Genomic DNA, 13625 nt, shown 5'->3' with positions numbered 1-13625 from the left:
CTCTTCTCCCTTACAATAGACTACTTAACACAGTATTTTAGTACTGCCTAATTAATAAGAGGGACATCGTTAATATGCAGGCCAGTTATTTCAGAAGCAGTTAATTAAATGGATTATTTTAAGACAACCTTGTCTGTAATCCCTCACCAGCAGGAGTATGTTGACCTCATAATTTATTTCACAACTGAACTCAGGCACAGAGATGATCTTAGAAGGAACTGACACAATTGAGCTTGCCTAGCTTTGAGAGTAAACTGTCAAGCATCAAACTTAATACTTGGATGTGTTCTTTACTGATTTCACTCTAACCTACATGTGGGAAAATCTGTATCTTACCTTAGCTGAATCTCAAAGTAATGGAAACAAATTACAGTAATAAGGACAAGTGGTACATGGCTCCACCTGGCATCAGAACAAACAGACCTCCTGTGGGGTTGACCTGGTTCCATCACTACAGATTTAAGCATAATTCCCTTACAAGCAAGCAAATAATGATTTCATGAGCTCATCTTGTGAGTCTTAGTAGTATACCAGATTACATATCCAGTAACTGACAGACAACTGCAAGTTCCATATCGTAACAGCTAAAAATGAGACCAACCCTCCCATATTGCAGTATGTTGTATTTTGGGGGGGTTTGTTTTGGTTTTTTTTAAATATACCAAACACCCAAATTATACTTATGCCTAGATGTCTGTTCTTACAGAGGCCACATAAGTGGCCATTTCATAGCACATTTCAGTGGTATGAAATGTTGAGGAACAGTTTGTCTTTCTCAGTGAAAGTAACTTCAGCTTCCCACTTCGTGCAGTACCCTGTCCAGCCAAGTGTTTCATGCTGGTTTCACATTCCTGCTATTGCACAGATGCGTTCAGACTGACACCCACGGGCTTGCACCATGTACAGCTGTGCTTTACAGATGCCTTGAGAAAATAAGGAATCAGAGCAGACTTGTTCCCACTGGCATTTGAAACCAGGGGTCCAGATGCTAATCAGGGCAGATACAGATCACAGATTAAGATGCAGTGAGAAGGGGTTTAGTCATTAAGGATTCCAGCTCCTGAGAAGATGTCAGTGATAAGCTAGGGAGAAGGTAAGGAAGGGTGCCACTGCCAAAACAACTATCAGAATTCCTTCTAAGTCTTTTAGGCCAAGCCACCCATCACAGGATTCTCATGGCTGAGCTGCTGGTTAACAATTCTCAAATTCACAAACCACCACCTAATAGGGATGGGGCAGGGAGGGCAGGGATGTCAGGTGAATTAGGCTGTTAAGTAACTGTTCTGAACAGCAGTTCAAATCTCTTCAGCTTCATTGACTGGCTCTGAGCCACTGCCAGGGCATATGGAAGAATTTCCCACCGCATTATGTCATTCACAATTTTAGAATTTCCATCTGCAAAAAAAAAAACAAAACATTTAGGCAGAACCCCCCTAAACCTCTCCTTACCTCATTGTCCCAAGGAATAAAAAACCCCCACTTACATGCCTATTTTGCTACTTGAGTTCAGGGCCAACATGATGACAGTGATCACCTTCATGATTCTGCAGTCCTTTCAATGAACCACTGCTACCACCAGACCAGGATGCCAAGCTGCCATGGTTGTGGGACACAGCAGCATATACTCTCCCTCTTAAAAGAGAATAAATTACCTGCCAGCTTTCATCAAACAAGACACATTTGATATCATTCAGGCAAAACACCAAAAATAAATGAACTAAACAAAAAAAATACCCCTATTTTTGTTTACTGAGACAGTACCAGTGGCTTGTAACTCTAGTAAAATTCTGAATCTTTGATTTCTCTTGCTTAAAAGCAGTAGCTGCTTGAATAGATTTCCAGTCTGAACAGCAATTTTTTTAGTGGGTGCTCTAGCATACAGTAATTGTGCTTAAATTAAGGGACCTTTCCATATGTAAATCCTTTCCAAGCAGAAGTAGGCCACAGATATCTTCAGCCCTAAAAAGCATTTGAGTCACGCAAGCAGAAGAGAAATTACACTTAGCTTCAGTTAACCTGTAGAGCTGACACAGCCCTCCCTGTACAGCATCTGCGCTACCCAGTGAGCCTCGTGAGCTCCCTCCCAGCTGCGGCGCAAAGCAGAAACCAGCACCTACTGCTGCAGACCTCAAGGGTTTTAATAATGTCTTGTCTCATTGCTTCACTCCAGAAAGCTGTTCCAGAATCTGCAGGCTTACGCTGCTTGTGAATTTACTGCCACAATAAATGCAAAATGAAAAATCTGCGATGATTTTCCAGGCTAATAAAAGTAAATAGCAATTAAGTAAACTCACATGGCATGTCTGTCTGCTTAGTGAATATAAATGCACTCTACTCATTCTTGACTTCAACTATCACGCTCAATGGCAGTAACATTAATGCAATATTTAATGAAGCCTCCAACAGTCCATTAGACTAATCTCACTATTAAGAGGCAAAAAAATCCTTCAGTGACTCTTCTCACTGTTCAACCCCCCAGATCCTGATTCAACGTAAGCTGGTGTTCAGTAACTGCACATAACCTAAATGACTCAGCACACAAGTGCAAGAAAAAGCAGCGTTCTCCTGGCAGCAGAGCAGGGGTGGGAAGGGAAGAATTTCTTGCCTGTAGAGCTCAGAAGCTGCAAGTATGTACAAGGACCAAGCGTTTAAGGGAGTTGTGGGGTGTTTTAACGTAATCTCAAAACTAATCCATTGCACCTTACGTGACCACAGCCACTTACTGTAGTGCAGGCTGATCCTCAGGTTTGTATTTTCAAAGTACAATCAAATAGGTCTTTCGGAAATGTCAATTTTTTAATCTCTACGTCATTTTACCAATTCCAACTTTCATCTTCCCACCCGCTGTTTTTCTAACAGACTTAACATTTTGCAATGAAAAAAATGAAATTGCAACAAGAGATCAGTACCTTTGATCTTTCAATGCTCAGAGATTAGTAACCAATCAAGTAACCATTTTTTTCCTTTAAGAGAAGCACTGACTAACCCCAGCATTTCTACTACCTGATATAACACTTAACATAAGTTTTAATGTTTATAAAATAACACTAAAGCTATAATAGAGCTTTTGAGAGGGAATTTATACTTTGAGACAGACATGACAAAGGGCATCAACTGCCAACTAACTACAGGCCTGTTGCATTTTGGCAGTACTTGTACAGCAGTTCTGTCCATCTTACCGTATTTTGGTAACTCCTGCACAGCTGAAGAAGCTTGAGAAGTGAAGCTTCAGAGTCATGTAGAGACTATAACATTTAAGAAGCTTATCATCATCCAGGAAGCACCTGATGCAAGCTTCCCTTCACCAGCCAATTCACTGAGATGCATTTAATGGCCTTCTGTCTACTTAATTTGTCCTTGCCCCCTTGGCACTTGCCAAGGTCTCATGACAAATCCTTAAGCAACAGCCCAGTTAAAACTCCCATACTCAGGTGCAATATTGAGTGTAGTTCAATTCTTGGTATTGGAATGTCCAAGGGAGCCTCACAAGCAGTTGACGAAGCAGTTGACAGTAGGCACTAACTAAAATTCTTGTGAGAGAACCTTTCTGTGTTTACAAGCAGCTCCAAAAATGAGATGCACACCATCACAAACTGTGCTTTGGAAAATTAGTTTTGTGAGATAAAATTTACATTTTGAAAAAAGACTACCAAAAAGCCATTAAGCTTACATAAGGAGGGCCTGAAACCAAAAGCTAGATCTTCCATTCACTTCTGAAGGGCATTTTGCTGAACTAAATTAATGGAAGAATATTTTGAGATTGAACTGCAACTTCTATTGAGAAAGCGTGGAACAAGAATTGAATCTCTTCCCTTAAAAGCTGTCCTGTTTAAGAGGAGATAAATTCTTCAAAGATGCCAAATGATACAGGAACAAACTCACATATTCTCCAACATTCCCATGCTCTGAAACCTGTTGGTCCCTTATCTTTTTTCCCCACTACTTAGACAGTGCAGATGGTTCTCAACTTACTCTGATAGCACAGCAAAAGCATAAGGTTTGCTAGCTGGGTAGTCTAGACCACATTTAACAAAATTAAGTTTTCCAGTTTTTTGTTTCCTCTAATCCTGTGCTCTCCCAAGGAAGCATGGTATGGTTTGTCACAAGGAACAAATGAGCAGCCCGTCTCAGGCACCCTGTACAGAACTAAAAAAGGAATTAAACTGAACCAGTTGTTTCCTGTACGATTGCTGACACTTGGAAAGCACTGTACACAGCCACTCAGACCAACATCTTGAGGCTTCTTCTAAGAGAAACCAGATTAAAGAACACGGAAATTCCTAATGCAAGAAGTGTCATTTGTTTGCTAACCAAAGTAACTACGACCCTATTCTCACTGTGGTGAGATTATGTCCAAAATGAAAAATTAAGAACAAAGGATGGCACTTACAAAACAAATTCTAAAATTCAGGAACTTAAATGTTCCAGACCCTATGAAACTGAGCTCAAGCTTCTTGGGGACATTTTGTGTTATGTCTTATAGATCATTCAAAGAAGAGGCACTTAAAGCTGAGAAATATTCAGTGCTATTAGCAGATATGGTGGTTACTACACATTTTACAAAGTCTTAGCATTCTGAAGAGCAGCCCTTTCAAGGTATTTCTTTGTAACTTAAGGCAACTATGAAAGTGAAGTTGGAGTTTTCAGGTGGAGTTCTTGTAGGGTGTTTCATATTAACCTGTAGGAATTTATAACCTTGGAAGCAAAATACTTATATGCTAATACAATAAGATACTAGTAATGCCATTATTTCTGACCAGTACTTTTCAAAACATATGGCCCACATTTGCAAGAACACCTTTGCCACTGATCTTTGCTTATCTTAACATTTTACAGTCTGTACATTTTCAGTGTTTGTAGTGGGTGACACTCTTAAGATGCAAGACGCTATTAAGATTCAATTAATAGGATTTCCATAAATAAAACCAGCCATCTTTTACCTAATTTATTTAATTTTCAATTTTTTCCAATTCCAAACAAAAGCTAAATACAAGTTTTAAACATGTAAGCACTAGTTTTATCCAAAGGGAGTAGGCTTATGCAGTTTTACTCCAGTAAAGTACTCAACCCTTAAGCAGAGCCTTCTTTGTCATCAAAACTATACAGTAGTCTTCCTTTTATCATTGCACAATCTTAAATGTTCTGTCAGAACCAACTTTTGACACTCCAAACACTATTTTACATTGGTTTATAATGTCTATTCCAAAAGAAAGAAAAAAAACAACCTCAATGGGTTTTCTGTAAGAAATGTTTTAGAAACCAGTATTTCCTGCACAGTTCACCTGCAAGTTTACAAGTCTCAACTCTCAAAAAAAAATAATCCTCTACCAACATTGTTTCTGCAGCTATTATTTTACCTTTTTTTGAGCTGCTTTAGCAACTTCAGACTCCAGGTCTGCCTCATTTGTATAAATGCATCCAACTCAAAAGAATACCTTCATACAGTTATAGAGCAACTTGGGGAAAGAGATCCAAAACAAAAGTGCCAGTAAACTTAAGACATGGCCCAGCAAAACAAAAGAGGCAAAAAATGCCTATACATTAAATGAGATGCTTTTTTTTCTTTTTAAGAAAGATTTCTTTCCCACACTTACTTCCTATTGTAATAGCCACTTTTTCGTTCATTAGAATGAATGATAGTGCTCGTCTATACAATCATGAACAGCAAAGCTATAAGGCTTTTATACCCGTTACATTCACTTCTCACCCTCAAAATATTGATGGTTAACATTAGAGATGTTAGGGGGCATGACCAGCACAAATGGGAACACCACCACAAATGATCACCTTGTGCTTTCGGATACATTTGTTTCAATGTACAGTCCCTTCATTTCACATTTCAGTAAGATGCTGATGCAGTGCAGAAGTGTGCAGAGCATCCTCTCTTTCACAAGGTCCATGCAGAAAACATCTAAAAAAAATTGCAAAGTTCTGAGATACAAATGATTAAAAAAATCCAGGATGATCAAGTTTCACAATGTATAGTGTTCTGAACATGAGTCCATTTTCTTCTAAATTCTGAAAGAATGAAGTGGTGAGGAAAGTGAAAATCCACTGCTGCATTCTGTGATCTTCCCCATTTTGCTGGCCAGCACCTTACTCTGGCATGTACGGACGGAGGTGATCCTCTATGGTACCAACCGTCCAGTGAGTGAGCTGCTCCTGTGGCAGGTACAGGCAGATGCTGCATAACTTGAAGATTGTAGCTTTGTTTTTTGGAGTCTAGACGCAAAGAAAACCCAAAGAAAATGTATTAAGCCTAGAAGTTTCTCAGGACTAATAGGTAAACCTCAAAGACATTTAAAATTCACTATTTCATACACATAAACAGCCAGAGTTTAAAATTAGTCTGAAAACTAATGCATAAAATGTTTTCACTATTTTGTTCGTTCTTCACTTGAATTATTTCTGTATTGTCACCCAAACAAAACCAATGCTTTAACTTTTCTTAACCACTGTTAGGCCTATTTCAGAACTTCTTTAATTTTTTAATACAAGAACATAAATTCTATGTGAACATATATGTGGCCTGTAGTTAGTTTTTGCACGTATGAGTCCTATTTATAGTGTAAGTTTCCCTTGAAACTGCCAAAATGCAATCATGAATGCATGATCAGTTTTTTTACTTGAGTACCTCGCAGCAAAATCACTAATGTTCCTGAAAAAAAAAAAGCTTTTTGTGGTTAAAATACACCTGTTAAAACAAGGACAAAAGAAGCTTACCTGCAAGTGCTGTCTGTCAATGAAGAGAAACACTGACTGGTTAGGGTTGTTGACAACAATTCCAGTCTTGTCCTTTCGGCTCAGAACATGCAGAAACTGTTTTTCATAGTCACCATGATGAAATTCAAACTTGGCCTACATGGTGTGAGGGAGGGAAATAAAATATTTTTCAAGATAAAGCACACGTGTAACCCATTAATTTCCTTCAATCCGGGGCTTTGCAACCACTTTTGTTCTTCCCTTTTCTGATGTATTCTGAAAAGCAGAAACTGGGGACCATGGCAGTGTCTTGACAAAAATTCATTCTGCCAACACTGACATCAGCCATTGCAATGACATATTAACAACTCAAAGGTACAACTTTACCTGCAGCATATATAAAACCCAATTTACCTTCCTATGGCAAAAGATCCCTGTGCAACAATTTATAACACAAAGGTTCCATCCATCTCTCTCTTCCATCTAATCAAATACAGCAGTTTGGAATACTGACAGAAGCTTAATAACGCCATCACATTTAGACAAAGATTCAGTTGTACTAAGAGGCATATCTAATCCACTCCTACCAATACAAACACACTGTATGCATTTATACACAGTGGCATTTGCAAAGGCCCTTTGGAAACTTTTATTTTGGAAGGGCTAATACAAGAGTGCATCAAGATAGGAGGCAGAATTGGGCATTCAGAACACTGACTGCTTTATAAATAAAACCAGACAGTGTATGGTTTTACATCCAGAGAACTCGGCATACCTTATCAACTTACTGGTTAAAGAGAACACTTCCTCCAGGAACAAGTTAGTTACTAAAATCAAAACCCAAGACCAAATACCTGAACAGGCCTAAAGGGTTCATCAGATCCCTTCCACCGAGAGAACAGGAGACAGACTATCTTCTCAATATCATTACGAGGCCATAGAATGAAGTCCATCTCCTGGGTACAGCCGATCACATCCTGTGAGCAATAAAGGTCTTTACTTACATTCCCTCCAGTGGTCAAAGACACAGATAAGCAACTTATCTATACAGGCACATACTTACACAACATTTGTTTTATTTTCCATTTGTTTTACTCATATCACAGCTGAAGTCTTCCTTGCTTGCCACTGAATTTTAGTATCATTACTCACTTTATATAAACTACAACTTTAAGAAAACATTAGCCAAGACTGTCTTCTAATATTCATAAAGCAACATCACTTAAGATGTACAGCAGGAGTTGTTGCAACAATTATTAACACATGCCTTCTAAAGGACAAAGATGGCAAGAAGGTACAATTCCCAAGGCACATCTCTGAATGAGACAAATGAAAGGTAAAACTTCAGAACTACATATTTGAACAGTTTCAGAACTATCATTACCCCATTGCTACTCTTCAAACTAGACCACACAAATACAGGCTTGCAGAGCCCGCATGCAGCAAATGAGAAAAAAAGGCAGGATTAGCCTTAAGATTCACAAGGAAAAGCTCAAGTGTTGAAAAAGTACAATTCACAAGTGTAAAAAGGAGCCTTACCCTGCGCATGGACTGGTAGCGGGGTGCATGGAGCTGTACTACATCCTTCTGCAGAAGCTCTAAGGAACTTTCCAAAGAATAGCTGGAATCCCGCACACCTTTCAGGATATTTTCTTCATAGTTATTGGTCATGACTGGTATCACTTCAGACACTTCAAAAAGTGCTGACTTTTTCTTCTAAAAAAAAGCACAGATTATATTAAGATTACGATCCTCTTTAGGAAACAATAGGTAACAGTTTATTTCAGGATTTGTGGTTCTCTGTATAAATGCATAAAGTACACATCACACAGGCTAGGACTTTGACACAAACCATGCTAAAATTTACATGCAAAAATTTATCAATTAAACAGAATCAGACCGACAAGTTTTATAAAATTTGAACAGGTTTCTGTAATCTGCAAAAATGCAGATTTACGTATCAATCTTGAAAACACTAAGATTCTGTCTAAACATTAACAGAATTGTTCCTTCTTCAAGTAGTGTATATGACTCTGGGATGACCAAGAACTCCTGCAAGCTTCTCTCTGCAAATATCAATCAAGTACACCTTTTTTCTCCTTTTCAATTTTTTACAGTTGGCCTTTTATGAAAAGTGAAATCTTTCAATGCCACATTTGGTGACAGCAGATGATTGAGATCCCAGCTGAAGTTAGCTAAAATCTTCTCAAAGGAGAACTATTTTCATTTGCTATATAACTTTTATACTCACTACAAATATTTTAGCATCTCTCAAACAGAGCCAAAACATTATGAGAATGTAAAATCACTAAAGTTATATGTCTATTTCTAACAGCTTTCTTACAGTGCACTGGAAGTCTTGCTCTACTTAAGAGACAGCGTCTATCTCACCAAACAATGCCCCACCTCCCTCCCCCCCCATCAGACCACAGGTAACAACTACTTGCTGACCATGCTGACTGGAGCTAAACTCCTACTTTAAGCAAAACGCTATGGGATGGACATCTTCAGTTCACTGTGATGTAAGCAAATAGGACTTAAAACAGGCATTTGCCATGAATTTCTACAAAGCAACCAAAACGCAGTACCAATGTCCAACTAAAAGTTAAGCTGTGTCATCTAAGAAAATCTAATTGTTGCCACTGCTTAAACATTCATTTTTATGTTACTATTACACAGTACCCAGAAATTACACCCCAATAAAATCCATCTATGCTTGCACTTGACAAACGAGCAAGCTGAACTCAGAAATTTTAAAGAAGCTTTTCAAGGAAAAGTCTTAATTTAAAACACCTAATTATTACAGCAAATGCAAAATCTATACATATGAGGAGATTAAACAATTTCAGAGCTCATCTACATGCATTATCTACTCTGTTGCCATTTGCTTCTATCTTCACTTCCTCATCATGTGTTCAGCACATTCACTTTCTCCAAGTACCTACTCTCCTTAACGTTCTGTGGATAAAAACTCTCCCACACTTGCGGGTTTTTAAAGCTGGCTGTAGAAAGACCCAGCTCCCCACCCAGTTGTGTGGAATTCAGCAGCAGAGAAGGCAGCCAAGCAAATCAAGATTTTTCTCTTTGCTCTCCCCACTCCCTCTCAAAATGACAGCAGCAGTTCCACATGTGCTTGCGCACTTGGGCCATTTCCACATCACATCTTGCGACTCCTCCCTTCAACTGCCAGGTCTCCCCTTCTGCTTTCACCAGATAAACACACTGGGCAATCGCCCCAGCCAGACTGCCAACTGCTCACAGCCAGCAACTGTGCAGGTCAGACCCCAATTAGGGCAAGATCTACCCAATACAGAAGTTACTAAGTAACCATTTAATGGAACCCTCTGCCTTACAAAACTACAAAACACAGAGCCAAAATGACACACATTAATTAAATTAGTATTTTAGCAATTAAAAAAAAAACTCTGTTAAGGATAAAATATTTGATGAAATCAGGCAGCAAGGCTTTGCACAGAACACTTAAAACGCAACAAACACACAGACACACTTTAAAACCAAGTTACCTTGTCTTTGAACACAAAGGCAATGTACATCTTGAAGTCAAACTGGTCAGCTAAAGATTCTTTTTTCTTTCTAAGCTGAGCACGAAGTCTGTTCAGAGCTTGTTTCTTCCGGGAGTTTGGGTCCCCCATTTTGTAATACAGGTGGTACTAAAGCCTTTGGAAACTGTCGCTAAACTATGGGCACCTTTTCGTAAAGACTTAAGTACAACAGAAACAAGTCGTTTGATTCCTGCTAATACAACTGAATAGATCAAACGCTAATGTAACCCAAAACTGCACCTCAGGCAATATTTTACGAGAATGTCATACTGGAGGGGTCAAGAAACAAAGAAAGTAGTTGTCCAGCCATGGCTGGACAAGACGTTTTATAATAAATCAAGAAAAAACGCAAAGAATTTCGAAGAGAAAAATTTGAACAGTTTAGCTGCAGGAATAAGTGGGAAAGAATGAAGGGGGAAAAAAAGAAAGCAAACCCCAAACAAATCTTATCACAATTTATGTGTACAATAAAAAGCAACTGGCACAAGCCCAATCCATGGGGGGGTACTTTTGCTCTGCTTACAAAAAAAAAAACAACCCGAAGCTGAAATTACAAACTGCGTTCTACCCCAGCCAGATTCATGACTCTACTGATTATTATTCTCAGCCTTCCACTATTGCTATGTTGCCTGTCTTCTTCTTTAGAATTATTACACTTGGTGGAGAGCAGAGAAAAGGGTGCAAAGGAGGAGTGCACAACCCGGGAAGTATGACATTTCTCTGCCGCCAACAACAAAATCAACTACAGACAACACAGCGCTGGTTTGCAGGGGAGCAAAGAGAAAAGACAGCGGAGTCATTTCTAACTTCATCCTGCTCATCGCTACCCTGAGGCTACTGCTGCCGAAGAGGAGAGGGATCATGATGGCCATTGACAAGGGGCGGACAGGGATTCTAAAGGACAGTATTATCTCACCGAGAGACTCAAACCTGAATCAGTGCCCCAAACCCGGGCTTGCTCCCTACCAGTGGGAGAGCCCTACATCCCCCGACACCTCATACACTCCCTGGGCTGCTGATCCCCCGGGGATCCTTCCCTCTCTCTCTCTGCTGCTGCGAGCACGGTCAGCCGAGGCCGTGCATGGCCGGCGCTCTGGGATTTCCCTCGGGCTTCTCCCTGCGCGCAGGGCGGCCGCGCCCGGGGCAGCGGGACACCCACAGCAGCACCGCCTCTCTCCCCCCTCACTTCATGGCCACGACTCGGAAAACATGGAGTGCCTTTTACTCCTGCTTTTCGGTGACAGATTTTTTTTGCGAGGTTTTTGTTTGCTTTTTTTTTTTCTAATTGCAACCTAGGTTGCAATTTTAAACCTCTAAATCACCTTCCCCCGAAAAAAAGCAAATCCCCAATTATCAGGTTATTTTCTTCCTCTCTCCAGACATTTTTCCCCCTCCCCAGGTGTTTTGATTAGTCGGGGTTAAAAAGTTTTTAGGTCAGCAAATTCGCCGGACCAGGTTAAGAAGAGGAAGGGGAAGAAAGTACTTCTCCCCTTCTCCCCCTGGAGAGAAAGGAACAAAAAACCAAAGGAAAACAAAACCAAAACAGAACAAAAAGAAAAGGAACCCCTCCCAAAGCTTCCCCCCGAGTTAAGCAAGAGACTGAGAGGCTCCGACGAGAGCCCGGGACCGTGGCCCGCTCGCTACCCGCAGCCGGCGGGCGCAGGAGCAGCAGTGGAGGAGGAGGTGGCGGCGGTGCTGGCAGCACGGAGAGGAGCCATGTCAAGATAAAGCCACGAAGCCGCGGAGCCCCCCCATCCCTGCCGCAGGGGACACGGTGACCGGGCCGCCCGCTCTGCCGCTGCTCGGCCCCGACCTGGTCCCCATAGTCTAGCTCAGCGCCCCGGGGCCGGGGAGTGGGGAAATGGTGGCGGAGAGAGAAGGAGGAGGAAAAGGCGACGGCGGCGGAAGGAGGAGGAGGAGGAGGACGCTGTCCCTGCGCTAGCGGCTCCTACGGATGAGGGCGGCGGGCATAGAGAGATCCCAGAGCGGCGTCGGAACAGGACCGGGACGGCCGGGAAGAATGCTGAGAGGACTGAGGAGAGCCTTTTTTCGCCCAGGCGGTCCCGGGACGTCCTCGAGGGCGACGGCAGGAGCGGGCAGGAGGGAGCGGGAGCGCCTGTGCCTCGGCACGGAGCGAGCGCGGAGTGCAGCTGCGCAGCCACCACGGACCGCTCAAAATGGCAGCGCCTGAGTCACACAGGCACCGCCCTACCCGCACCGCCGGCGCGTACCAAGCGCTCGTGCCTCGGGGGGGGAGGCACTGCTGGGGTCGAGGAAGTAGAGCTCCACCTCGGTAACCACCGTGGACACGCCTTGTCGGGAATGTCAGAAAGCAAAGTGCAACAGCGGCTTGGAGTCTTCGAGCTCTCACCGCGCCAGGAATCCGCACTGCCCTGAACTTTCTTCCCCTCCAGCCCCCGCGGTCACGCCTCGTGTAACCGCCCGCTCGCCCCGCGTGGTGCCCGCGGGACAAGGACCCGGATGGGGCTGCTCAACGCCGCTCTCGGGGGGGGGGGGCGGGGGAACGACGACGGGCAGGGTGTGAGGCAAACGGGAGGGAAGAGCCGTGCCCCCCCCCCCTCCGCCCGCCCGAGGTGGTATGTGCCTGGGGCAGCTCCCCGCCGTCCCACCCGACGAGCGCCCACATTCCATCGCCTTGCGGCAGTACTTAAACTTGTTCCAGCCAGGAGCGTGGTGATGTTATAGGCAAAGAAGTCTTGTAGTGGCATATTTTGTGTAATTTGGTCCGTCGCGGTTTGTATTCAGCCCGTCCCACGTAGGCGAAGTAACACTGTAAATAAAACAGCAGTTAAAGTGCAACATGTGCTCGGGGCTGAGGCGAAGGGCGTGTCTGCAGCACTGATCTCGCCACAGCAGCCAACGTGACAGTCCGTGCTCCTCCGTGGCGGCCGCGGCGCTTCCCGAGGAGGCTGGCTAAGTTTGATAAATAAGTAATTGCTGTTCCAGAGACACGAACCTAGTCTTTGGAGAGAAGTAAGCGGTCTTATTTCTGCACTACGAGGACAGGCTAATGCCCTTCTTCCCGCTGTCTGGAAGGAAGGAGGAACGGCATGGAAGCAATGGTTGCGAAGCGAGGACACAGCCTGCTGTTGAGCGTTCTCCCTATGGGAAGGCCCAGGGCGAGTTGGAGGAATTGCCATCCCAGCACCGGGCCCGGTCCTTTGCTGGCCCATCCCTGGGTGCCAGGGAAAACTTCACGCTGTCTGACATGCCCTGGAGTGGCAGTGCAGGTTCTTGCCGGGGAGCCGAGGGCTGGTGACTGCCTGGTTTGTGCCACAGCCCAGCACGGGCTGCCAGGGTGGGTGAGGGCAGCTCTCCCACCTTTCCCTGGAAGCTGGT

At 43.0% G+C, this 13625-nt stretch overlaps 1 protein-coding gene across 2 annotated transcripts; it reads right to left on the bottom strand.

Annotated features, from left to right (window-relative positions):
* Positions 1-4930: 4930 nt before the first annotated feature.
* CUNH6orf62 (chromosome unknown C6orf62 homolog) lies at positions 4931-12006 on the bottom strand. 2 transcript variants are annotated; one of them, XM_039711129.1, is made up of 5 exons: positions 10227-12006; positions 8242-8418; positions 7557-7679; positions 6724-6858; positions 4931-6222 (listed from the first exon to the last, which is right to left on the bottom strand). In XM_039711129.1, the coding sequence occupies exons 1-5, from the start codon at positions 10353-10355 to the stop codon at positions 6097-6099; spliced, it is 690 nt and encodes a 229-aa protein (XP_039567063.1). In that variant the 5' UTR covers positions 10356-12006; the 3' UTR covers positions 4931-6096. The 2 variants fall into 2 exon arrangements, with proteins under 2 accessions (XP_039567063.1, XP_039567064.1); XM_039711130.1 differs by having other exon boundaries at positions 4931-5911.
* Positions 12007-13625: the final 1619 nt, after the last annotated feature.

This window comes from Passer montanus, unplaced genomic scaffold, assembly GCF_014805655.1.
Source record: "Passer montanus isolate IOZ18808 unplaced genomic scaffold, ASM1480565v1 scaffold24, whole genome shotgun sequence".
NCBI classification, from domain to species: domain Eukaryota; kingdom Metazoa; phylum Chordata; class Aves; order Passeriformes; family Passeridae; genus Passer; species Passer montanus.
Note: the sequence above shows the minus strand (reverse complement) of the source record. Positions and strands in the feature narration are given on the sequence as shown.